Raw genomic sequence first — 24,257 nt, 5'->3', positions numbered from 1 at the left:
GCTACATGAGGGCATAACAGTTGAAGAAGCATATTTCACCAACAACCTTGTTTTATAACATTGATGCTGCAAATTCAGATAATTAAGTTACATTTATTGACAATGTTTGAATTCCAATACAAGTTCCCACTAAGATCCACGTGCTGATTAAGAACCTCAGCCCTAAATGCTGACTATTTATTCTTCTCCATAGCTGCCTGACCTGCTGAGATTTTCCAACATTTTGTGTGTCTTACGCTAAATTTCCAGTGTCTGCAGAACCTCTTGTACTTATAAATTCCTATTAGCAAGGGAATAATTGGGATGCTAGTAGAAGATTCTGTATGAACCTTAAATTTGTGAAATCATGAGGCTTGGATAGGGCAGGTTAACATTCTGGACAATAAAATAAGTCTTTTTTTAGTGGGCATCTACTGATTAGGTCACGTCTGACTGACTTCATCAGACACAAACACTCATGCAGCACTTCCGGAGCTGTCACTAGAAAGAAGCAAGCGCAGAATCACCAGGCCATTTCTCTCTGTCCTCTCTCAGGGATACACTGAGAGTTACTGAGAATTACTGACTGCAGTAATTCTGCCACTTTCCTGCTGAAATTAGCACTAACCAGAAAACACCTTAGTCTGTAGGAATCAGCAACATCAAAACACAAATGCTTTTTGCTTGCGTCCATCTCTTTCAGGTGAAGTGTGGAGGTTTTGCTGGCTGCTTGCTGTGCAGAACCCACTCTCTCCTTGGCATTACAGGGGCTACAAAGAAAAGAGCCATTGGGACTGTCACAGAGGCTGATGAGCAAGTCTCCAGCGAGTTATGGATCAAGAAGGGTGACTCATCGAACAATGCTGTTGGAACACAAGCCAGGGCCTGAGCAACCCTGGCTGGGTTGCCTGGATGAGAGTGTCTGATGTTGAAAGACCTGAAACACCCAATGGCCCCAGGTTACATCAGCAATTATGTGCCCCACTGCACCCCTAGGAGGTATCTCAGCATCAATATCTTAGCAAAATTGTTGAGGCTCTTAGAAAATGTGCTGTCAGGAAAAGTACATTTTTGGAGATCAATAAAATCACAAAAAGAAAATACTTAACATACTACAGTATTTTGGCAGCTACTGACTTACAAAAGCTTCCACGACAACCCTCTATTGGGTTTTGAAAACAGCATTTGGTAGCTGTTGGGTATGTAACTGAAGCACCGTCATATCTCTCAACAGCCAGAATGGGCTGCCGCTCTCCAGTATGCTGGCAGAAAGTAGAATGCCTCCCACTCTTAAAAATTGCCACTCAGTATTCCACATTGCTATTAGTATTTATTTTTAATGATTACTTTGTACAATGGGATTAGTATTAAATCATTTAGCAGTTTCCAAAATATGAAGAAAAAGATGCTGTTTGCATTTTTTTTTCCATTTTGGTCATTATTCGGTAACAGTAACTTTTGCTTTTAATTTGGTCATTGTATGTCACAAACTTTTCGTTAATGCTTGGTTGTGTGTAATTTTAATACCCAGAGAGGCAGAAAGCCTTAAGAGATTTAAGTCATGCTAGTTCTCTGACCAATGTGGTGGAACGGAGTGCTACAAACCCAAAGTGTAGCCCACATACCTCCCCACCCTCTCATCAAAACCATACAACCGTCCGGCAACTGAAATGTTTTCAGACACCTCAATACAATTCACAGGAATGAAGCCAAATCAGAGAAAGAAATATTAGGAGTAATGAACTAAATTTTGATGAAAGAAATGTTTTAAGTCACATCTTAAAGTAAGAGAAATGGACTTGGATCAAGCTGAAAGGGTTTCAGAAAATGAGCGAGGGTTTCCCAGAGGTTAGGACTCAGGTCACAGAAGGCAGGATCCATAGCAGGACAGTGGAAAACAGGGTGTCACAAAATTCCAAAATGGCAGGAGCTGCCAATAAGTATGATTATATTGAAAACCACAAAATCTCACAGTGCTCACAAAATCTCCAAAGCTGGAATCTGGTGGGATACTGTGCAAGTCTGGTCTGCCTCACAGCTGCACAATTGCATGAGAAATAAGTTAGAGTCATTTCAGTCTTGGTCAAAAAAGGCATTTGACACGAAGTGGGATTCTCAATTATAGAAAGGACAGCATCGGAAATAGGAAAGTTCAAGATACCGCAGAGAATGTTTTACTGACACTGGTGTCGAGCAGAGAGAGTGTAAAATCTTTCTTAACCTCGCCCTAGCGAGGTTGATCCTGGACGCTTGATAAACTGAAATGCTCCATTCCCCACAATAACAATGTCTCCGCTTCATGGATGTAAACATTTACTAACAATTTAAAATCATTGACAAACATTTATTTGGATTCCAAGTGACCTTTGCATACTTAAGTCTGATGTGTCCCAGTCGAGTGTTGCTATGTAAATAACATTCATTTGGAATATTGTCACATTTTTTGTGTACAACTCAAGAGCTGTGATTATTTTCCCAACCATCAACCACTTGTACACTTACCGCATCGTTGAATATAACACTGTTGACAAAGCCAGTGGGATTTCGTAAGCCCACAAACATCACTTAGGGAGCAGCAGGAAGGTGCCTGCAGGAGAACTTGTTGTCAGCAACCAAAAACTACTTCTTAATTACAAAAATAAAGAAAAGGGGGGAGGGAAAAAACAACTTGAACAGAGAGAGCTGCTTATATTCATAGACAGGAAGACAGCAAGGAAGCAATGAATTAACCGCTGCGTGCACTACATAAAATGCAATTAAAAGGCCACACCTTTGTGACACTCCACAAATAGTTCTCTTACAACACAACCACAAATTGGGTGCAAACCTGTTAATGTGCAGCTGGAAACTTAACATTCATAAATTGAATTTCATTTCAATCTCGTTTTGACATACCTCCTGATCCCGTAATAACCAGACTACTGCAGAACCAATGTATAGTATTGACCGAGATAGCTGAGCGTTCAATGAACAAAGGCATCTTTTACATGCAATAAGGCAATGACATCACGTTATTGTATCAAGAGTGTGAATCTGGTATCAAGGTGATGCCAGCAGAGCAGAAGACTACTGCATATTAGCTTTCAAATCCATTCTGCTTAGTCCAAGTCGTGGACAGATAAAACTCAAATTTTCAGATTTATTTACACTGAGTTTGAAATGGCTGTGATTTGAAAATAAACTCATTGTCCGCCTAGACTGAAATTCAAGGCAAAAGATTGGAAGTGGATGGCCCACTATCAATCCTATAGCAAAGGACATGTTTTAACGTGGTCTACTGTAAAATTATTTCATTTTAGAAGACGAATATTGCTTCCCTTAATGGAGGGGTTCCCAAACTTTCCTTATGCCATGGACTTCCTACTATTAACCAAGGGGTTGGGAACCCCCGCTCAAATGGGAAGTTTACACTTTTGATCTGGCTTCCATAGATCAGCATGTTCTAGATAAGGGTTTCCCAACCTTTCTTATGCCAAGGACCCATACCATTAACAAAGGGGCCTGAGAAATCTAATGGGAAGCTCTCATTTTTCATCTGGCTCCTGTAGATCAAAATTGTTCTACATTTAGATTGTTTTTTCAGTTAATTAATTTTAACCAGTTTTGAAGCTACATTACAATTGACTAGAATTCTTCCAAGCAAGGGTGCTACACAGTGCTCCGTTTTGACTGCTCTCAAATTATTTTTTTAGTCCTGGTGGTCACGTAGCTTTACGATAGGAGTGCAGGCGATGCCTATCTTCCTGTATTTTCCATAGTGAAATACTCTGCTGATATTCGACTAGGAATTCCCTTCTGTGATTCTGCATAGGATCACCACGGATGATAAGTTGAAAAGCAGGTACAGTTTTATTGTTGCATCCTCAAGAGTTCTCTTTTCCCCCACTTCTCTTTTACCAGACGTAAACAACTGGACAGAGTTTTCTCAAATAAGCTGAACCTTACTTGCCTCCTTTGTTTCTGCCATCACTGGTAGGAGGCAGTAACAGCCTAAACGTCCCCCATGCAGCCAGTGATCCTTTTATCGGTTTTGAACCTGTCCTCCACAAGACTCCAAGATCTTCAGTAGGACCTTCAAACCAATCTCCTGGGCACTTTTACTCCTTTTGGGTGTCAGGCCAGTACTGCTCAAGCAGTAGAGGGGACACTGCTGATATTTTGACAGTGAGAAATCCCCCTTTGGTTAGCGTCCTGCTGGGCAAGCTGTCAAAAACAAGCCCTAAACTAAAGGAAACAGGCCACATTCTGGTGGCGGGAAAATATTCCATTTAGTTAAAACTATCACTCACTGGAGGATAATCCCAGCTTCATTCTCTAGAAAACTAGAAGCTAAGCTTCTGAAAAACTGATGTTGTTCAAGAAACACTATATTCCAAAATAAAATACTTAAATGACACACTCACAAAAGGAATAACAAAAGATAACATTTAAATCTAAAGTTAGCTAGTAATGTAGAGTCTTAGAACTTTGTTGGGGAAAGAGAGAAACTAGCTTCACACTTGATAACTTTGATGCAGAAGGTCACATTGGTAAATTGTGTGCGTGACATTTTGAAAATAAACATAAGTCCTTCTGCAGATGCACTTAAACAGTTCTATCAAAGCTTCGGGCTAAGCTCTAACGTCACTTCAATCTTCCAAAAATCACATAGCTTTTCAAATACAAATATCAGAATCTCAATGAACTGCAATATTTATCTCCACTGCTCAGGAGCCTTGAAGGGCTTCCCATAATGCAATGCCACCTTCATTACACCACTGTTTTTGCAAAGCAAGGAAATATAATTTCAATAATGAACACTCTGCTTGATGGAGAGCTGAAATTAAATTTTTTAAAAATCACTGGATGTAACAGGTTAAATTGCACCAGTGGGTGAGAAATAAGGATGGGATATCAAGATTTAAGTACCCAGGAAATCTTTCAGATGAAAGCATATCATTAAAGGACCAGGGGGCAAGCAGAGTAGAACGTGAGGTGTGAGAACATCCTGTGCGTGATATGGTGACACAGATCTGTGTTGTGCTAAATGAGCTTTGTATTCCACATGTTGATTTCAGTTGCTGTGACTCCAATGGAATTGAATGGAATGGAAGGAGACAACAGTATAGAACTGCTACTACATTGCATGCTACATATTGTACAGTAACAGTTGATTAATTTCTATCATTCCTGGGATGATTACATATTTTAGACTGTATTGTTCTATCCTGCCTTCTCATAGTTTAGCTAAAGGAAAGCTAATTGGGGATAAAGATGATTGCTTAATTTAAGTAAGGGGTAAATGAAAGACTAAGTACTATACAGTATATGGTAAAAATATACTACTTGGAAAATTGCAGTAAGTTCCTAGATAGCTCACACTTTAGAGTAGATAAAATTTCATGTTAGCTCGGGATATACTGTATGTAATACATTGTGTTTTATTTTTGCCATGGATTTACTGGATAAGTAGTTGTGAGTGAGCAAAATGCTCCTTAATCTGTTAACACGTCTTTGTAAAAATAGCAAAGAGGAAAAGGTTTTCTCTTTGTGCCTGAACAGTAGCAGCTGCTGCTACTGTTCTTGATCTCACCTCGTGTTACTGGGCCTCGTGGAATATGAAGGCATTCATTAATCAACTCTCTTGGGTAGGAACTCTTGTGGCTCTATGATTTGTGGGTCAGGCCCTCTCTTCCAAATACAGCAGGGATAAGTGCATGGCACACAACATTGAGGGGGTTAACTGGCAAAACACCTACATGTTGCTTCCAGAATGACTTTGGCTTGTTGAAAAATGGCTCTCAGCCCTGAACTGAAGAAATATATAGGCACGTGATGCAATGACAGGCCTCCATGTTGCAGATTGTCATTTCTAGCCACATAACATAGAGGAAAGTGCCCAGGGGGGTTTTAGCATCATACAAAGGAAGGGGCTGAAACAATACAGCACTTTCACATTCCTCCTTTGCACAAACTCAAAGAAACTGGCAGCAAGAAACAAATGTAATTCCTCTTCCTTTAGAATTTCCCACATTTTAACAATTAAAATTAGACTTTTGTGCAGCTTTGTTTCCATCACGTTTGTTGAATTCTGACAGGCTCAGACTCATTGTGGAAAGACCAAACAGCAGAACCTACGTTCAGTACACCACAGTGTAATATCATTTCTCTACAGTCTTCTTCCCTTTGGCAAACTAGATTTTCTTTTCTTCCTAATAGATGATCTTCTTTTAAATATTAATTTAATTTATCATCTGCTCAGACTTTCAAAGACATAAAGCAAAAAAGGGAAAAATTAGTTTGTCAGTGACAAGTGCAAGAGAGCTCATTAAAGAGGCATCATTTTCAAACACTTGGTTCAACTTGTCTGAATGAAGTATTTGAGCTGTCTGACAGCAACCACAAGCAAGGAAAGATTGTTTAGCGACGTAGGGAAATTGCAAGAGCAGTAGTCTTTGTTCAAGGTTCTCTTGTCTTTTATAAATAAAAAAACCTGACATTCTTAACATACTTCACCATTTTTTATAGCACATGAATTTTAATGGTAAAGTGAAGCCCATGAGTAGGGTTTTATTCCTTGCAAAGCTATCCCATTGATGCCAATTACAGGGAATGCCTGGAATAACTCCTTTGCAAAAGGCAGTGGAATTTCAGGCCAGCCTGCACGTACTCAGGAGCGACACAGTCTAGGAAGCCAGACAAAGGTCGACAGAAGTTTAATTGAAGAGAGAATGCTTTGATTAAAAATATTTCTACACTTTTCTAGCTGATTAAGTATGCTTGAACACTACAAAGATGGAATTGGTGTGATGCATCTGATTTTGTTTTGCATAAATAAAGATTGCACCGAGTTATTGTATAAAGGTTAAGATACAGATCAGAGAGTATGATGTAGGAAATGGATAAACATTCCTGTGCACTATAAAAAAAACTCGGAGAAAAGTGGTGAGTAACATTAGAAATTAAAAATAGCATTACTTCAAAAGATGAGGCCCCTAATGTTGTGTAAAGGATCGCTAGAAAAGATTATTGAGATTTTTTAAAAATTAAGTAGTGGATGCTCAAGAAATTGATAAGAAAATAATGTTTTCGAATCAGGGTCAGCCATTGAGCACTGAAATGTAGGGATAAAAATCTTCACTGAAAGGGTTATAAAATTGTAATTCTCTTCCCCAAAGGACTTTGGTTGCTTAGCTTTTAATTATATTTAAAGCAAATTGGTAGGAATTGGATGTAAGGGAATAAAGGGAGCTTGTAGACAATGTGAGAAGCTGGAGTTGAGGTAGGTAATTAGTTGTGATCTCGAGGATTCAAAAATGGAGAAGACTTAAGCATGCTTAATTTCTAATCCTACCACATGCTCTTATGAAGAGAGCTGGAAAGACAGTCATCCAGGCCTTGCTCTCCACTCTCTGCTACCATTAGGAAACATGTACAGGACCAGGTTGAGGAACAGTTATTACCCCTCAACAATCAGGCTCTTGAACCAGAGGAGATAACTTCACTGACACCATCTCTGAACAGTTCCCGCAACCTATGGACTCACCTTCAAGGACTCCTCATCTAAGGTTTTCAACAGCAATTGCTTATTTATTACTTTTTTTCTTTTGAATTTGTACAATTTGTTGTTATTTGCACACTGGTTGTCTGTCTGTTCTGTTGGGTGTGGTCTTTCATTGAATCTGTTGTGGTTCTTGGATTTACTGTGTATGCCCGCAAGAAATTAAATCTCAGAGTTATATATGGTGACATATATATACTTTGATAATAAATTTACTTTGAACTTTCAAACTTTAATCTGGAGCTCGGAATCTACAGAGGTCAATTGTGCTTCGGCAATGATACCACAAGCTTGATTTTCCTGTATCTACATTGACATGGTGTGAACAATGGTGCCATTGACTCTGCTTCAGAGTTAACTTTAAATTTACTCATTTGTGGGATATGGACATTGTTGGTTAGTTTATCATACCTTGGCAGGAAGAAAGACACGAGACATAATGCTAATGAAAGAATAATAGGTACTTGGAAATGATTAAGAAGCAGAATTATGAGCTCCAAATGATGTCATGAATGAAAGATAAAATGAAAGATTTTTTCTCCGAATGCCTGGACTAGATTACAGTCAAGAAATTGCTATGGAGTGTCAGTTATTTGATAAAGTAATGTAATTCAGGAATTATATGGCTGCTTATTTGATTACATGTCTGTATTTGTGCTTCTGGTGTACAGAAGGGAATTGTACAACAAACAACAGTCCAGTGGTTGTAAGAAATAACCCAGAGCTGCTCAAGTGCTGCAGGCTTCTATGATCCAAAGCTAATGGCAACAATAAATTAAATTTAACTATTATAGTCACTTCTTGAATTCCCAAGATTATATCTTTAAAAAAATATAGGAAGAGGGGAATGTTAAACCAAGAAGTCAGAAATCGCCAACAGTGAAACAAGTTTCCCTCAGATGTCCTGAAGCACAGTTACATCCTTGGCCAACATATAGAGCTTTTCGACTACCTTGATATTCTATAGTTTATCTGTGTAAGAGCATTCTAGGTCAATCTTCAATGGTTGACTTATGACAGAACATGAATGAATGTGAACTAGTTTTGCCATTTTGTCAGCTTATTTCACTGTTCAGAGCCACTGCCCTTTAATGCAGTAGCATTTTTATGTCTTGATTAATTGTTGTGTGTTAACAACTCCAGCTGAAAGTTATTACGTTGAAGGCAGCTCCACTGCTGACACAGTCACCTGCTGGGATGGGCGGACGGAACGTAGGTCAGAGCAGACTGTTCCTTGAAGGAGGCAGCCAACGAGTCGCCAGAGTTCCCATGCTGAACAGCTGAAGGCAACATAAGGCTGTGCTTTCTCCATCTCTGGAATCTCCCAGCGCTGCACTGCTGACAAAGGCACATTCTCCTGGGCTGCTCAGTGTGTAACAGAACACCGGCAAAAGGAAGCAGATGTGGATGCAAGCCAAGTAATGACTTTCTCTCGTTCTCTCTTTCCTTCTAAACTTCAGTGGCTGTGCGCAAAATTATATTTTGCTACACAATTCCTCTGGTTCACTTGAATCAAAGTGTTTTGAGAATTACTTGCAAACCCCATGTAAATTTTCCTGTCTGTGTAGAGAATGAATTCCAAGATAAGGGCAGGAGGAGGACGCATTCCGATGGGCTTCATTGAGTTTCTTATCATTTGAAGGTGACTAAAATGAATGCATAGCTACAGATATTGAAACAAAACTCCAAGGAACTGACGGGTGCTAGTCAAGTTGTTTGGCAATAAATTATATATTTTGCGCTAAATATCAGTTTACCCCAGCGGTCAATCTTTCTTTTTCTAAAAATCTCTGCCCTGGTCCTTTGAGACAGCTTGGCATCCAGTCCCAAAAAAATGGAACTAGTTTAGTATGTGATTGTGGACACAGAGTCAGAGAAGTATAGCACAGAAACACACCCTTCAGTCCATCTAGTCTGTGACAAACCATTTAAACTGCCTACTCCCATTGGCCTGCACAGGGACCATAGTTCCCCACACCCCTACCATCCATGCACCTATCCAAACTTCTCTCAAACGTTGAAACTGCACTCGCATGCATCACTTGTGTTGGCAGCTCATTCTCAACACTCTGAGTGAAGAAGGTTCCCCTCATGTTCCACTCAAACCTTTCACCTTTCACCCTTAACTCATGCCCTCTAGTTGTAGTCCCATCCAACCTCAGTGGAAAAAGCCTGCTTGCATTTACCCTATTGATACCCCTCATAATTTTGTATACCTCTATCAAATCTCCCCTCATGTAGGGTACAAACTGTGACTATTTGAAATTTACATATTTAATGACATATTTTGAAATTAAAGCTAGATTTTTAAAGACATTAATTGACAGAGAAGATCATGTTTCTCTTGGTAGTTTCTTTAGGACTATGCTATGTCCTAGGGATCAGTGCTGGGCTCTTTAGTCCTTACATAAAAAATGCGAATAAAATGACTGAATTTTATTGTTGCTAATTTTATTGATGGCACAAAGGGAGTAAAGTAAACTAGGTAGAAGACATAAGGACATATTGCTAGTTTAAGAGATTAGGCAAAGATTTGGTGTGTATATGATGAGGACATTGTGGCACAATGTTAAACTGTTCACTTTAGCAGGAAAACAAAGGGAAAAAGCATATCAACTACATGGTGAGAGATTATAGACCTCCTTTGACTTTGCAGAGTGCTCTAGGTGTCTAAATATGTGATTCATTAAACACTTAATGAACATATAGCAAGTAATCTGCTAAGAGAACATTATTATTTTTGCCAGGGGAATTGAAAACAAAAGAAGGGAGGTTATGTTTCCGTTCTATAGGACATTGGCGTGACCACTTCTAGACTATTGTGTACACTATTAGCTTCCTTACTTAAGGAAGGATGTTAAATGTGTTGGAAGCAGTTCAGAGAAATTTGAGTAGACTATTATCTGGATTGGGTGGGTTGTCTTGTGAAGAAAGGCTTGAAAAGCTGGGGCTTCTTTTTTCTACTTGAGTTTAGAAGAGTGAGTGGGAATTTAAATGAAACAATTAAATTGTTTTGATAAGGTGGATGAAGAGAAGACGTTTGCTATTGTGGAAAATAATGTTTTTGCCTGTTTTATTTTTATTTTTACAAAAGATTGTGAGTCTTTGGATAATAGAAGCAGTCTTTGAATATTTTAAGCCACTGTAGAGCCATTAGGAAAAGGCTACAATCACTAATGAAGAAATATCATCAATTTGATATACTGACTTCATCTTCTTCCTCCAAAGATGCTGACCAACCTTCTGAGTACTGTTAGCAGACTGTGTTCATATTTCTGTATGGGGTTTGCTGGTTACACTTCCCAAAACTATAAGCAATGAAGGAATATATCCATATAACAAGTCAAAAAGTGCACGAGGAGTGGGTGCCTGTAAAACTCCTTTGACCAAATATATTTTAAAGTTTACCAGACTAACCTGAACTCGAAAGAACCCGTTCATCAGATTTAGGACAGTCCAAATGTAATTCATTGGTTTCAAAGTATATTGGAGCTATCCCAAAGTTGTGACAGATATATTGTACTTCCAGGTTCTCAAGTGGACTAACGTTATCAGAGAAATTGTCAATGAGCTTGTCGAGTTTGCAGAGTTTAAGGAATAGATTAAGATCTCATGTTGCAGGGATACCTGGGCCACTTTTCCACACAGATCTGTGACAGCGGGAGCTGCTTCATACGTGACTGACATGAAGGCGATGTTATAACAAGAATAAAAAAAACCATTGGCATTACAAGACATTTAGTTAACTTTTGCTGACAGTTTTATTACATAATTTTGTGACTGCACTCCCTCTCTGAAATGTGATAACATTCTTTTCAAAAGGGCGGGGGGCTGTTTGAGCAAGAATTTGAAATATCAGGCTTGGATCTACCATGTAGACAGGACGGCAGTTAAGGCAGTGGAATGCTCCTCTGGTAAGGTGTGGGACTGCAAGGTACCTAACAGTCTTCTCGATGACCTCAGCTACAGGATATTCATCCACTTCAGCTCCTGACTGACAAGATCAAGGAGCTGGAGCTGGATGTACTCAGGACTTTGGGGGAGGCTGAAAACCTCACAGATGAGATTTACCGAGGTGGTCACACCCAGAGTGCAGGCTTCAGATTGAAGATGGGTGACCATCAGGGGAAAGAAGGAGTGTGAGCAGTTAGTGCAGGGTTCTCTGTGGCAATTATCCTTAGAAACAAGGATACCCTTTGTGGGGGGGGGGGGAAATGACCTATCAAGGCACAGTAGTGGCAGTCAGGCTAGTAGCACTGTGGCTGGCTCTGAAGCTCAATGAGGAATGGTAAGATGAGAATCAGCTTTAATATTACCGCTACATATCATGAAATTTGTTGCCCATCTGGTGGAATGGTAGTGAGGGGGTCGGACAGGAGATTCTGTGGCCGTGAAAGTGAAGCCAGGTGTGTTGCGATGTCTCAGACAGGCTGCAGAATACCCTCAAGAGGGAGGGTGAGCAGTCAGAGGTTGTGCTGCACATTGGCACCAGTGACACAGATAGAAAGGGGAAAGAGGTCCTGCACAGCGAGTATATGGAGTCAGTGAAGAGGCTGAAGAGCAGGATCTGCAAGGTAGTAATTTCAGGATTATTCCCCTTGCCACGCGCTACTCAGGGCAGGAATAGGATGATGGTACAGATGAATGAGTGGCTGAGGAATTGGTGCAGAGGGCAGGATTTCAGATTTCTGGATCATTGGGATCTCTTCTGGGGAAGGTATGGCCTGTGCAAAATGCATGGGTTAACATCTGACTCCGAGGGGAACCAATACCCTTGTGGACAGGTTTGCTAGAGATGTTTGGGAGGGTTTAAACTAATTTGGCAGGGGGGTGGGAAGCAGGGTGATAGGGTTGAGGATGTGGCGGTTGGTATACAACGAGATGCAGCGTGCAGTGAGACTGTGAGGAATGACAGACAGAGAACAGGGCAAAATTGCAGTCAGTGGGATAAACTGAAGTGTGACATGAAGGCAAAATCAAAAAGGTTATGAATACGGGACTAAATGTGTTATATGCGAATGCACACAGTATACAAAATATGGTAGATGATCTCGTAGCATAATTAGAGATCGGCAGGTATGACATTGTGGGCATCACTGAGTCATGGCTGAAAGTCATAGTTGGGAACTCAACGTCCAAGGATACACATTGTCTCGAAAGGACAGGCAGATAGGCAGAGGGAGTGGGGTTGCTCTGTTAGTTAAAAGTGAAATCAAGTCCTTAGAAAGTGGTGACATAGGATTGGATGGTGCAGAATCCTTGTTGGTAGAGTTAAGAAACTGCGAGGATAAACCGACCACGATAGGAGTTACATACAGACCTCCGAACCATATTCAGAAAATGGGATGTAAATTACAAGGGGACATAGAAAAGGCATGTAAAAAGGGCAATGTTATGATGGTCATGGGGAATCTCAATATGCAAGCAGAGTCTGATAATCAGGTGGTGCTGGATCCTAAGAGAGGAAATGTGGTTTTTTTTTAGAGCAGCTTATGAATAAGCCCAACAGGGGAAAGACAATTTTGGATTGGGTGTTTTGTAATGAACCAGATTTGATCAGGGAACTAAGGGTTTACGAACCCTTAGGAGATAGTGATCATATATGATACAACTCACCCTGCAGTTTGAGAGGAAGAAGATAAAGTCAGATGTATCAGTATTACAGTGGAGTAAAAGAAATTTCAGAGGCACATGAGAGAGAATCTGGTCGATTGGAAGGGGACACTAGCAGGGAAGATGGCAGAACAACAATGTCTGGAGTTTCTGGGGGCAATTCAGAAGCCACAGGATAGATACAATACAAAGATGAAAAAATATTCTAAAGGGACGATGAGGCAACCGTGGGTGACAAGGGAAGTCAAAGACAGCATAAATTCAAAAATTATGATAACGCAAATTATGATATATTGGGAAGCTTTAAAAAAAAAACAGAAGACAATGAAAAAGCCATAAGGATAGAAAAGATGAAATATGAAGGTAAGCTAGCCAATATAGATACCGAAAGATCTTCAGATATATAAAGAGCAAAGGAGGTGAGAGTGGATATCAGAGCACTGGAAAATGCTGCTGAAGAGTTAGTAATAGGGACAAAGAAATGGCAGATAAACTTAATAAGTATTTTGCGTCAGTCTTCACTGTAGAAGACACTAGTAATTCAAGAGTGTCAGGCGGCAGATGTGCTATTGGTAAGGAAGGTGCTTTGGAAGCTGAAATGTCTGAAGGTAGTAAGTCACCTGATCAAATGGACTACACCCCAGGGTTCTCAAAGAGGTAGTTGAAGAGATTGTGGGGGCATTAATAATGATTTACAAGAATCAATAAATTCTCAAATGTTCGGGAGGACTAGAAAATTGCAAATGTCACTCCACTCTTTAAGAAGTTAGAGGAGGCAGAAGAAAGAATATTGTAGGCCAGTTAGCCTGACTTCAGTGGTTGGGAAATTGTTAGAATCCATTACTAAGGAAGAAGTTTTGAGAATTTGGGAGGCACATGATAAAATAGGCCAAAGTTAGCATGGTTCCCTTCAGGAAAAGTTTTGCCTGTCGTATCTGTTGGAATTCTTTGAGGAACTAATAAGCAGGGCACACAAAGGAGAGCCAGTGGACGTTGCTTATTTGGATTTTGAGAAGATCTTTGACAAGATGCCACACATGAGGCTGCTTAACAATATAAGAACCTATGGTATTACAGGAAAGATACTAGCATGAATAGGAGACTGACTGAATGGCAGGAGGGGAAGATTGGGAATAAAGGGTGGCTTTTTTGGTTGGCTTCCAGTGACTAGTGGTGTTCCACCGGGGTAAGTATTGGGATCACTACTTTACACATTATGTGCCAATGATCTGGATTATGGAATTGATGGCTTTGTAGCCAAGTTTATGTATGGTATTAAGATAGGTGGAGGGACAGGTAGTGCTGAGAAAGCAGAGTGTACAGGAGAACTTAGATTGGGAGAAAGGGCAAAGAATTGGCAAATGCAATATAGTGTCGGGAAGCGTATGGTCATGCATTTTCATGGAAGGAATAAAGGAGTAGAATATTTTTTAAAATCAGAAAATTCAAAAAATCAGAGGTGCAAACTGACTCGGGGATCCTTGTGCAAGACTCCTTAAAGGTTAATTTGCAGGTTGAGTCAGTGGTGAGGAAGGCAAATGCAATGTTGGTATTCATTTCGAGAGGACTGAAATACAAGAGCATAGATGGAATGCTGGTGATTTATAAGGCATTTGTCAGACCACACTTGAAATATTGTGAGCAGTTTTGGGCCCCTTATCTAAGAAAAGATGTGTTGGCATTGGTGAGGTTCCACAGGAGATTCACAAAAATTATTCAGTGAATAAAGGCATTAATGTATGAGGTGCATTTGATGTCTCTGGGCTTGTACTCTCTGTAGTTTAGTTGAATGAGGGAGAATCTCAATGAAACCTATAAAATATTGAAAAACCTAGATGGAATGGATATGATGAGGATGTTTCCTATAGTTGGAGTGTCTAGGACAAGCGTGCACAGATTCAGAATAGATGAACATCCATTTAGAGCAGAAATGAAGAGCAGCTTCTTTAGCAAGAGCGTGGTAAACTTGTGGAATTCATTGCCATGGACAGCTGTGCAGGCCAATTCACTGAGTATCTTTCAGAGGTTGATAGGCTCATGATTAGTCAGGGAGTCAAAGATTATGGGGAAAGGTCAAGACAATGGGATTGAGAGGGATAATAAATCAGCCACATTGGAATGGTAGAGCCTGATGGACTGAATAGCCTAATTCAGCTCCTATGTCTTATAGTTTTACAGTCTTATGATCTGTTAAGGAGTGACTGAACTATTTTTGGCATGAGGCTAATATGGCATAGCACAGCTACAACTCCCTGCCTTACCATCTGGACCTGTTTGTGTACGTACAGTAACTCAAACTTAATGGCAGCCTATGTCATAAATAGACCATCCACACACTGATTTCACTGTTGATAAATTGCTGTCAATCGGAAACAGTGCCAAAAATGGCCTATTTATGCTAGATACAACACTGATACAAGAATGACTATTAAAAGGCACCTGAAATTACGGGTGCATTTTTAAATGACATTCATCTTTGCTAGAACCATATTGAAAATTCAAAGTTTTCAAACTGTTTGGAATGTTGCAGATACTTCAAATCTTCTGCTGATCTACTTTTGGTTCCAATGTTCTAAGAAACACAGCAAGTGTAAGTCAATCACTAATGCCAGAATTTCCTCAATAGTCTGTGCCAAATGGCACTGTAGATAGTCATACAGTTACAGAAACGTACAGCACAAAAATAAGCTCTTTGGCCCATCAAGTTCAAGCCATTTAATCTGCCCACTCCCATTGACCTGCACTGGGACCATAGCCATCCATACCCCTCCTATCCATTTACCTATCTAAACCTCTCTTAAAGATTGCAATTGAACTTGCACGCACCACTTGCGCTGTCAGCTCAATCCACACTCTCTCAACCTTCTGAAGTTTCCCCTCATGCGCCCATTAAACTTTTCATCTTTCACCCTTAACCCATGACCTCTAGTTCTAGTTCCACCCAACCTCAGTGGAAAAAGCCTGCTGGCGTTTACCCTATCTATACCTCTCATAATGTTGTATACCCTCTATCAAATCTCCTCTTAATCTTCTACATTTCAAGGAATAAATCCCTAATCTATTCTATCTTGTCATATAACTCAGGTCCTCCAGACTCTTCAACATCCTTGTAAATTTTCTTTGTACTCTTTCAATCTTAATTACATCTTTCCTGTAGGTAGCTGACCAAAACTGCACCCAATACTCCACATTAGGCCTCACCAATGTCTTAAACAACTTCAACATAACATCCCATCTCCTGTACTCAGTACTTCGATTTATGAAGGCCAATGGGCCAAAAACTTTCTTTACAACTCCATTTATCTGTGATGTCACTTTCAATGAGTTATGGACCTGTATTTCCAATTCACTTTGTTCTATCACGCTCCTCAGTGCCTGCCGTTCACTGTGTAAGGTCTACCCTGGCCAGTCCTACTGAAGTGCAACACCTCACACTTGTCTGCATTAAATTCCATCTGTCATTTTCAACCCATCATTCCAGTTGGTCCAGAACCATGGTAGTCTTGATCGCTGCCCACAATCCCAATTTTGCTGTCATTTGCAAATTTGCTGATCCAGTTAACCGACTGTCATCCAAATCATTGATATAGATGACAGACAACAATGGACCCAGCACTGCTCCCTGCAGCATTCCACTAGTCACAGGCCTCCAGTCATTGAGGCTACCATCTACTACAATTCTCTGGCTTCTCCCACAAAGCCAATGTCTAATCCAATTTACACACACAAACTGGACACTCAACAGGCCAGGCAGCATCTATGGAAAAGTGTACAGTCGACGTTTTGGGCCGAGACTCTCTCTGCTGAAGGGTCTCGGTCTGAAACGGTGGCTGTACTGTTATCCATAGATGCTGCCTGCCCTGCCGAGCTCCCTCAGCACTTTGCGTGCATTGCTTGTATTTCCAGCATCTGCAGACTTTCTCTTGTGCGTCTAATCCAATTTACCACCTCAACTTGAACGCCGAGTGACTGAACCTTTTTGACCGGCCTCCCATGTGGGGACATTGTCAAATGCCCTGTAGAGAACATACACTGCCTTGTCTTGACCCACTTTCCGGGTAACTTCCTCAAAAAAGCACGATGCTTGAGCCTGAGGTGGTGTTATTATCCAATTCACTTTCTTTGTTGACTGGAAGGATTCAACTTTCAGAAGTTTATCTTTCTGTACAGTCAAACGGTGAACATTCTATTTCCCTAAGCCAAATGGAAACACAGTCATTTCACTCAGTTGAACAGGTGTCATGATTCTTTCTGTATCTCCTACTTGCATTGCAACAGTTTCCTCAAATTAGTTCTGAGATAGTTTAAAGACTAACATTGTGGGATCATTAGATCATGCTGACCATGAGGCACAATGCTATACTGTGGCTGGAGCACATGGTAAAAAGGACAACACGCATGTTACAAAGTCTGCCAGAATCAGCTATATAAAACTGCAGCAAGTTATTGGTGTGAAATTTCTGGCATGCACTGTAGATTAAAGAGTTACTAGTCAATCAGAAAATAAATTATAAGTAGAACTAAATGACAAACTTCCTTCTAACACCTTATATGCCTAACAATGTCTAAATCTGACACATTTCATGATCACACTGGTAGAGCATGGAAACCAAATTTCTTTCTGACACATTTGAGTCTTAATTGAGCAGAAAGTAATGAGGAAGGTGACACATTTACTGACGGAACTGGTAGGTATTGGAAACCAATTCAAACCATTGGTGCCAAAGATGAGAGGCAACAAAGAGTGTTCCTTATAAGATTTGCAACTATCAGATCTGCTTAGAACTTATTTCACATGTGAAATTTTGACAAAATCTGAATGTAAATGGAGAGGGTAAATAAAGGTAAAGTTCCTCTCCACACCTTGTTTGACGCATGGAGCGGATGAGGTGCAGGGGGCAGCCTTGCCATTTCAGTCTGTTTTGCAAGGCCAAGTCACCAGCTCGACACTCAACACAGCACGAGTGGAAAGGATGCAAGAAACTGGCCGGATTTGAACCCAGAACCACTCGCCCCGAAGTCCAGTGTGCAGTGTTCATTGGCCAGCGTACCTGGAGACGGACACGGGTATTATTTTGACTCCAATCTGCACTTGGACATCCTGGGTTTCAGGTTCTCTTTATTATCAGCAGTTCTCTTCTGGTTTCTGAGATTAAGCCACTGAGTGATCCCAGTGGCTGCACAATCAGTTTTCAGCCCGGGAATTCTGCCCGGCTTTTTCCCAACCTGCACAGCCAGGCCAACACAGCATTCAGACTGTGCTTTCAGCAGATTTCCTGCCGCCTAAAGAGAGTGCTACAGGATGAAATAAGAGATGACATGGGGTTGCATGGGAGATGGGGTGCCACAGTAATTTAGCAGTCTGTGCAATGCTTTTATACATCAGGACGTCAGAATTCAGAGTTCAATCCTGGTGTCCTCTGTAAGCAGTCTCTGTATGCCCTCCCTGTGGAATGCATGGGTTTTCTTTGGGTCCACCGGTTTCCTCCCACAGTTCAAAGACCTACCAGGTAGTTAGGTTAGTTAGCAGGTCTTTGTAAATTGCCCTGTGAGCAGGTTAGGGTTAAATCAGGGTTGCCGGTGGTTGCTGGGTGGTGTGGCTCAAAGGGCCGGAAGGCCTACTCTACTCTGTGTCTCTGAATTAAATAAAATGGAATACCTAATGCCACAGCAGTAAATCAGGCAATGGCCCATGAGAGGGAAAAGGTCAGAATGGACAGTCGGAGTTGTAGCTGTGTTGACCGTGGTAGACATTAAAGCTGATGTTCCCATGACTCTAAGAGAAAAGGCTGAAGAAACCAAATGGCCCCGTGGTTAGGCTAGGATTAAACTGGGGGGATTGCTAGGCCCTGTGACTTGAAGGGCAGCAAGGGCCTGTTCCACCAATAAACAAACAAACAAATAAATAAATAAAATGCTTTACTTCACTTGCTGCATTTTGGAACACTTATTTGTATCTTGGATTTATCCCAGCTGCTCTGAATGGCCTTCCAGCACCATAAAGCAAAATGTCTTTAGGTTTTGCTGGCTTTCAGAAACCATTAATCTTTAGCCAGAACTATACAATGCTGGAATTATTGAATATGTATGGAGCCTAGAGATTAGGTGCAGGTGTGTCTGCTTCTTTATGCTTAAATCATACCCGGAAAATAATTTTGTAAATTTTTATAAATGCATCTATTTTCTGTTGAATTGCAGCCTATTGAAAAATTGGATCAGCACTTTTGGCCTTGATTCATCCCCACACAGGTATCATAGCTCCTCTGTGTTCTGTGACTGTGATAATGACTGCAATGTTGACAGCATATGTTTTGACCTACTCTCAGAAATTGGATTATAAAGTTACAACCCGTCACCTTCCTTGTTCAATCACTGCTAAGCAAGTAGCAACTCGCACAGGAAGTCAGGAACCAGATGGGATTTATTCGGAATCCCTGCTGTAACAATGGTTTTATGTTCACTGAATGGCTCTTGTGTTAATTTTCACTACACGGGAAACATCGTGGCTGTGCACCACACGTGGTACTGCAATTAATTCATCTGCTGCTCATAGCGCCAGAGACCAGATGACTCGATGCGACTGAGCTGCTTTATTGTGTAAAGAAGGCCCCATCGTGAGTTCAGTACACCCTGTTTCACCCCAACACCCTAAATTCTTCCTTCCCCACACCCGATTCAACCCCTGCCCCACCCCATTCTTAGCATGACTGGCAGAGGTTCCCCATAAAACCAGGCCATGCTAATGAAAAGCAACACACACAAAAATGCTGGTGGAACTCAGCAAGTCAGGCAGCATCTATGGAAATGGGCAGTCGATGCCTCCAGCCAAAACTCTTCTTCAGGACTGAGAAGGAAGGGGGAGGATGCCAGAATAAAAAGTTAGGGGGTCGGGGAAGAAGGCTTGCTGGAAGGTGACAGGTGAAGTCAAGTAGGTGAGAAAGGTAAAGGGCTGGAGAAGAAGGAATCTGATTGTAGAGGAGAGTGGATCATAGGAGAAAGGGAAGGAGAACAGGATTCAGGGGCAAGTATTAGGCAGGTGAGAAGAGGTAAAGGTCAGAGTGGGAATAGAGGAACCGGAATGGCAGGAGGGATTTCTTTACCGGAAGGAGAAATGGATAAACGGAGGCTGCCAGACAGAATAGAAGACATTGCTCCTCGATCCCGAGGCATAATGAAATGTTTCATGCTGATGAAACATATTCTGTGCATTACCATTTGACTAAAATACTCAACCTAACTCTCTCCAAACTGTAGGTTATGACTTAATTTGTAATGACTTAAATTTTTTTTAGGTTCATCATGTTCATTCAGAAGATTCCTACAAAGCAATCCATGACCAATTTGCCGAGATAATATCCAAATGCATAAAGAAGTTTTGGAAAAGGATCTGCAGAAGAATGGTCACTGTATATTTGATGTCACTACATGTGTCTGGTGAGCACAGTGCACATGTTGTGTCTCTGTACAGGGACTTGCATCCAACTTTGTACACCAAGGACAATATCATATTTATTAATTGACTTTTAGATTAAGGTCCTGTATTCAACTCTACAGAAAGACATCGCCCATTTAGCGAACACATGGGGAATCCTTTATGATAAATTTCAGTACCATGCACAGCAGAAAGCTGTTAGAACATTATTTCTCGACACCCATGGGGATGTTTTATGAAGGAGGCTGAGAGAGTTTGAACTCAGTTCCTGTTGGTACAGGTCACTGATCAAAGCTGGCACAGGGAACTGGCAATTATAAAGCTCATGAACATGGCTCATACACAGAGTAGACGAGTTAATCCAAGGGGCTATTCTGTGACTTGGAATCAAGGCATAGCTTCCTGCTAAGTCTCGATGTGCTTTATTGCAATGTGTCTGATGGTGACTCTGGATCTGCTCCAGGGCAGATAAAAATGTGCCAGTTATTTGCCCTGAAGAAATTCAATCCTTTCACACCATTTCACCTTGCAGGTTCTGAGGGGGATTATAATGGGGGCCTATTACCATTCCATCTTACAACAGCAGTGAAGCAGTGGAACTAATCACCATGCTACACCTAATTTTGAATGAGTCTGGAAAGACAACCATGTAGGTAAGTACTTCTTGGAGTGAGAGTTGAAGCCTTGTATAGTGCTTTGGCCTGGAATGAAGCTGGCTGGGCTAGACAGACTGGGTCAAGGAAAATCCTCTCAAATACTTTGACTAACAAGAAACCTGCGCCCCTCGGCAAGTTGCCAAACCAGGTCAATCATCCTTAATACCCACAAAATTCTGAAATACTGAAAAACTCTTCAAAATAAAACAATTGACTAAAACAATTTAAATAACTTCAAAATGTATCAAATCACTCTAGGCATCTCAGCAGGTTCCTTTCCACATGCAAACTTTTAAATATACTTCTTTTGAATTAAGCTCACTACAATCTGCAGCATGTAATTTCCCTCTAAGCAATGTACTTTTAAATCAGCTTGTTGATCTACAGATTTCACAATTGTCCCACATCACCTGCTGACCCTGAGATTTCTGTCTTAGCTTGATGTGCAAGCAGCGTTCAAGGGGATGAGCCCACAGAAAGAATTAAGCCAAGGTGGGGGTACCAGGCCAAGTACTACAGACCTGTGCCGATCAACTGGCTGGAGTGTTCACTGAGATCTTTAACCTCCCGCTTCGGCAGTTTGACGTACCCACCTGCTTCAAGCAGGCTTCAATTATACAAGTGCCCATGAAGGCTGTGGTGACCTGTCTCATTAACTGTCGCCTAGTAGCACCTACATCCACAGTGAAGAAGTCTTTTGAGGGGTTGGTTGATGAAACATATCACTCTTGCCTGATAAGCAGCTTTGATCCACTCCAATTGCCTACCAGAGCAAGAGACCCACACCAGATGCCATCTCATTGGCTGTTCACTCAACCCTGGAACATCTGGACAGCAAAGAATGCATGCATCAGAATATAGTTGATCAACTACAGCTCAGCAGCCTATACCATCATCCTCTCAAAACTAATCAATATGAACTTGGTCTCAATACATCCTTGTGCGATTGGATCCTGGATTTCCTCACTCACAGACCCTAGTCAATTCGGATTGGCAACAATATCTCCTCCATGATCTCCATCAGCACAGGTGCGCAACAAGACTGTGTGCTTAGTCCCCTGCTCTACTTGCTTTACACTTATGACTGTGAGGCTAAGCACAGCTCCAATGCCGTATTTAATTTTGCCGGTGACACCACTGTCGTAGGCTGAGCCAAAGAAGGTGACAAATCAGCACATAGGAGGGAGATTGAAAACCTGGCTGAGTGGTGCCACAACAACAACCTCTTACTCAATGTCAGCAAGACCAAGGAGCTGATTATTGACTTCAGGAGGAGGAAACCAGAGGTCCATGAGCCAGTCCTCATCAGAGGATCAGAGGTGGAGAGGGTTAGCAACTTTAAATTCCTCAGTGTTATCATTTCAGAGGATCTGTCCTGGGCCCAGCAGGTAAGTGCAATGACAGCGCCTCTACTTCCTTAGGAGTTTGTGGAGATCATGCATTACATCCAAAAGTTTGACAAATTTCTATAATGTGTGGCAGAGATTATATTGACTGGCTGCATCATATGGAAACACCAATGCCCTTGAATGGAAAATTTGACAAAAAGTAATGGATACGGCCCAGTCCAACACGGGTAAAGTCCTCCCCAACATTGAGCTCATTGACATGAAACACCGTCACATGAAAGCAGCATCCATCATCAGGCACCACCCCGCCCCCAGCATCCAGGACATGCTGGCTTCTTGATATTGCCATTAGGAAGGAGGTACAGGAGTTTCAGGACTCACACCACCAGGTTCAGGAACAGTTACTACTCCTCAACCATCAGGCACTTGATCCAAAGGGGATAATTTCACTCAACATCATTGAAATGTTCCCACAACCAGTAAACTCACTTTTAAGGACTCTTTGTCTCATGTTCTCAATCTTTAATAAAACGATGCCCTCTAGTTTTGATACCACTACAATGAGAAAAAGACTTTGACTTTCTACCCTATCTTAATCTTCTCATAATCATTTATTTATTCTTCTATCAGGTCGCCCCTTAATCTTTGCTCTATGTTTTCTTGGTTGTTTTTAAGCAGGAAAGCTAAACCTACAAGCTTCATATCCAAATCAGTGATTTATATCATTAAAGCTCACAGCATTGATCTCTGCAGTACACCATTGGTCAAAGACTTCCAATCAGAAAATCATCTGTCTACCACTACTTCCTATCACCAAGCCAATTTTGTATCCTATTTGGATCGTTCATCTCTTGCCGTTTGGTTTTCTAGGCCAGCAGCTAATGAGCAGGATATAGAGGCAACTTGTGTGTTATGTGTATTGTTAGCAGTCACTTGAAACCCACCAGTGTTAAAATTAGCTCCTAAAAGGCAATTGAGAATATCATACTCTGTTCTGTAATCTCTATTCCAACATGTAGCGAAACTAGACGATAAAATAAACACCATGACATCAGATACAGTCCAACAGGACACCTGCTCAAACGTTTCCATGATATACTACCATGTGGTGACACTGGTAATTTTTTTTTAAAAGTTGCCTACTGAAATTTTCACAAACAGTCCAGCTGCCTTGGCCTATTCCCCATGTTACTGTCACTACTGCTCAGCAGCGCTCGTGCACCTGATACTGAAAGTAAAAATTTAAGCCACGTTCGAGGATGTGAGGTCTAGCATTAGGGTATGCGGCAGTGTCAGGTGTATCTATGTATGAATGTTTATTGAAAACTGCATTTTGGTGGTTCCGACAGATAATAAAAATCTTGCCCCATCATTTGCAGGAAATGTCTTAGTTTTTGTCCATTTTAATCTTTTAGGCTCACTAAGACTTAATGATAAAATGGCTGCCGCATTCATCCACACAAGTGGGAGGGGCGGCCATTGTTGAGAGAGGGGTGGCCATTTTTTGGGAGCAGGCCAGCGGTGAGAGTAAGAGTGTCAGGCGTCGACTCTAAAGAGGCGTTGGCTCTGAGTAAGTTTCCATTAAGGCTTCCTTTTTTCTTTTTTCTTACCATACCTAGCGCAGTAAATGGCCGTTGTGTATTCTTCATGCTGGCTGTTGGAGTCTTGGGGGACTCAGAGTCTCCCAG

At 41.2% G+C, this 24,257-nt stretch overlaps 1 protein-coding gene across 7 annotated transcripts in view; it reads right to left on the bottom strand.

Moving 5' to 3' along the window:
- Positions 1 to 24,257, bottom strand: part of tcf7 (transcription factor 7) — a 231,758-nt gene that overhangs the window by 136,316 nt on the left and 71,185 nt on the right. Inside the window, exon 1 of one of the 7 annotated variants that reach the window (XM_059990629.1) lies at positions 2,482 to 2,584. The exons of the other annotated variants lie outside the window; for them this stretch is intronic. Coding sequence (XP_059846612.1) covers positions 2,482 to 2,541 — 60 coding nt within the window. The 5' untranslated portion in view covers positions 2,542 to 2,584. Of the gene's footprint in view, positions 1 to 2,481; positions 2,585 to 24,257 lie in introns of those variants that run through there. 7 annotated transcript variants of the gene reach the window in all.

The sequence above is a fragment of the Hypanus sabinus genome, chromosome 15, assembly GCF_030144855.1.
Source record: "Hypanus sabinus isolate sHypSab1 chromosome 15, sHypSab1.hap1, whole genome shotgun sequence".
Lineage (NCBI taxonomy): Eukaryota > Metazoa > Chordata > Chondrichthyes > Myliobatiformes > Dasyatidae > Hypanus > Hypanus sabinus.
Note: the sequence above shows the minus strand (reverse complement) of the source record. Positions and strands in the feature narration are given on the sequence as shown.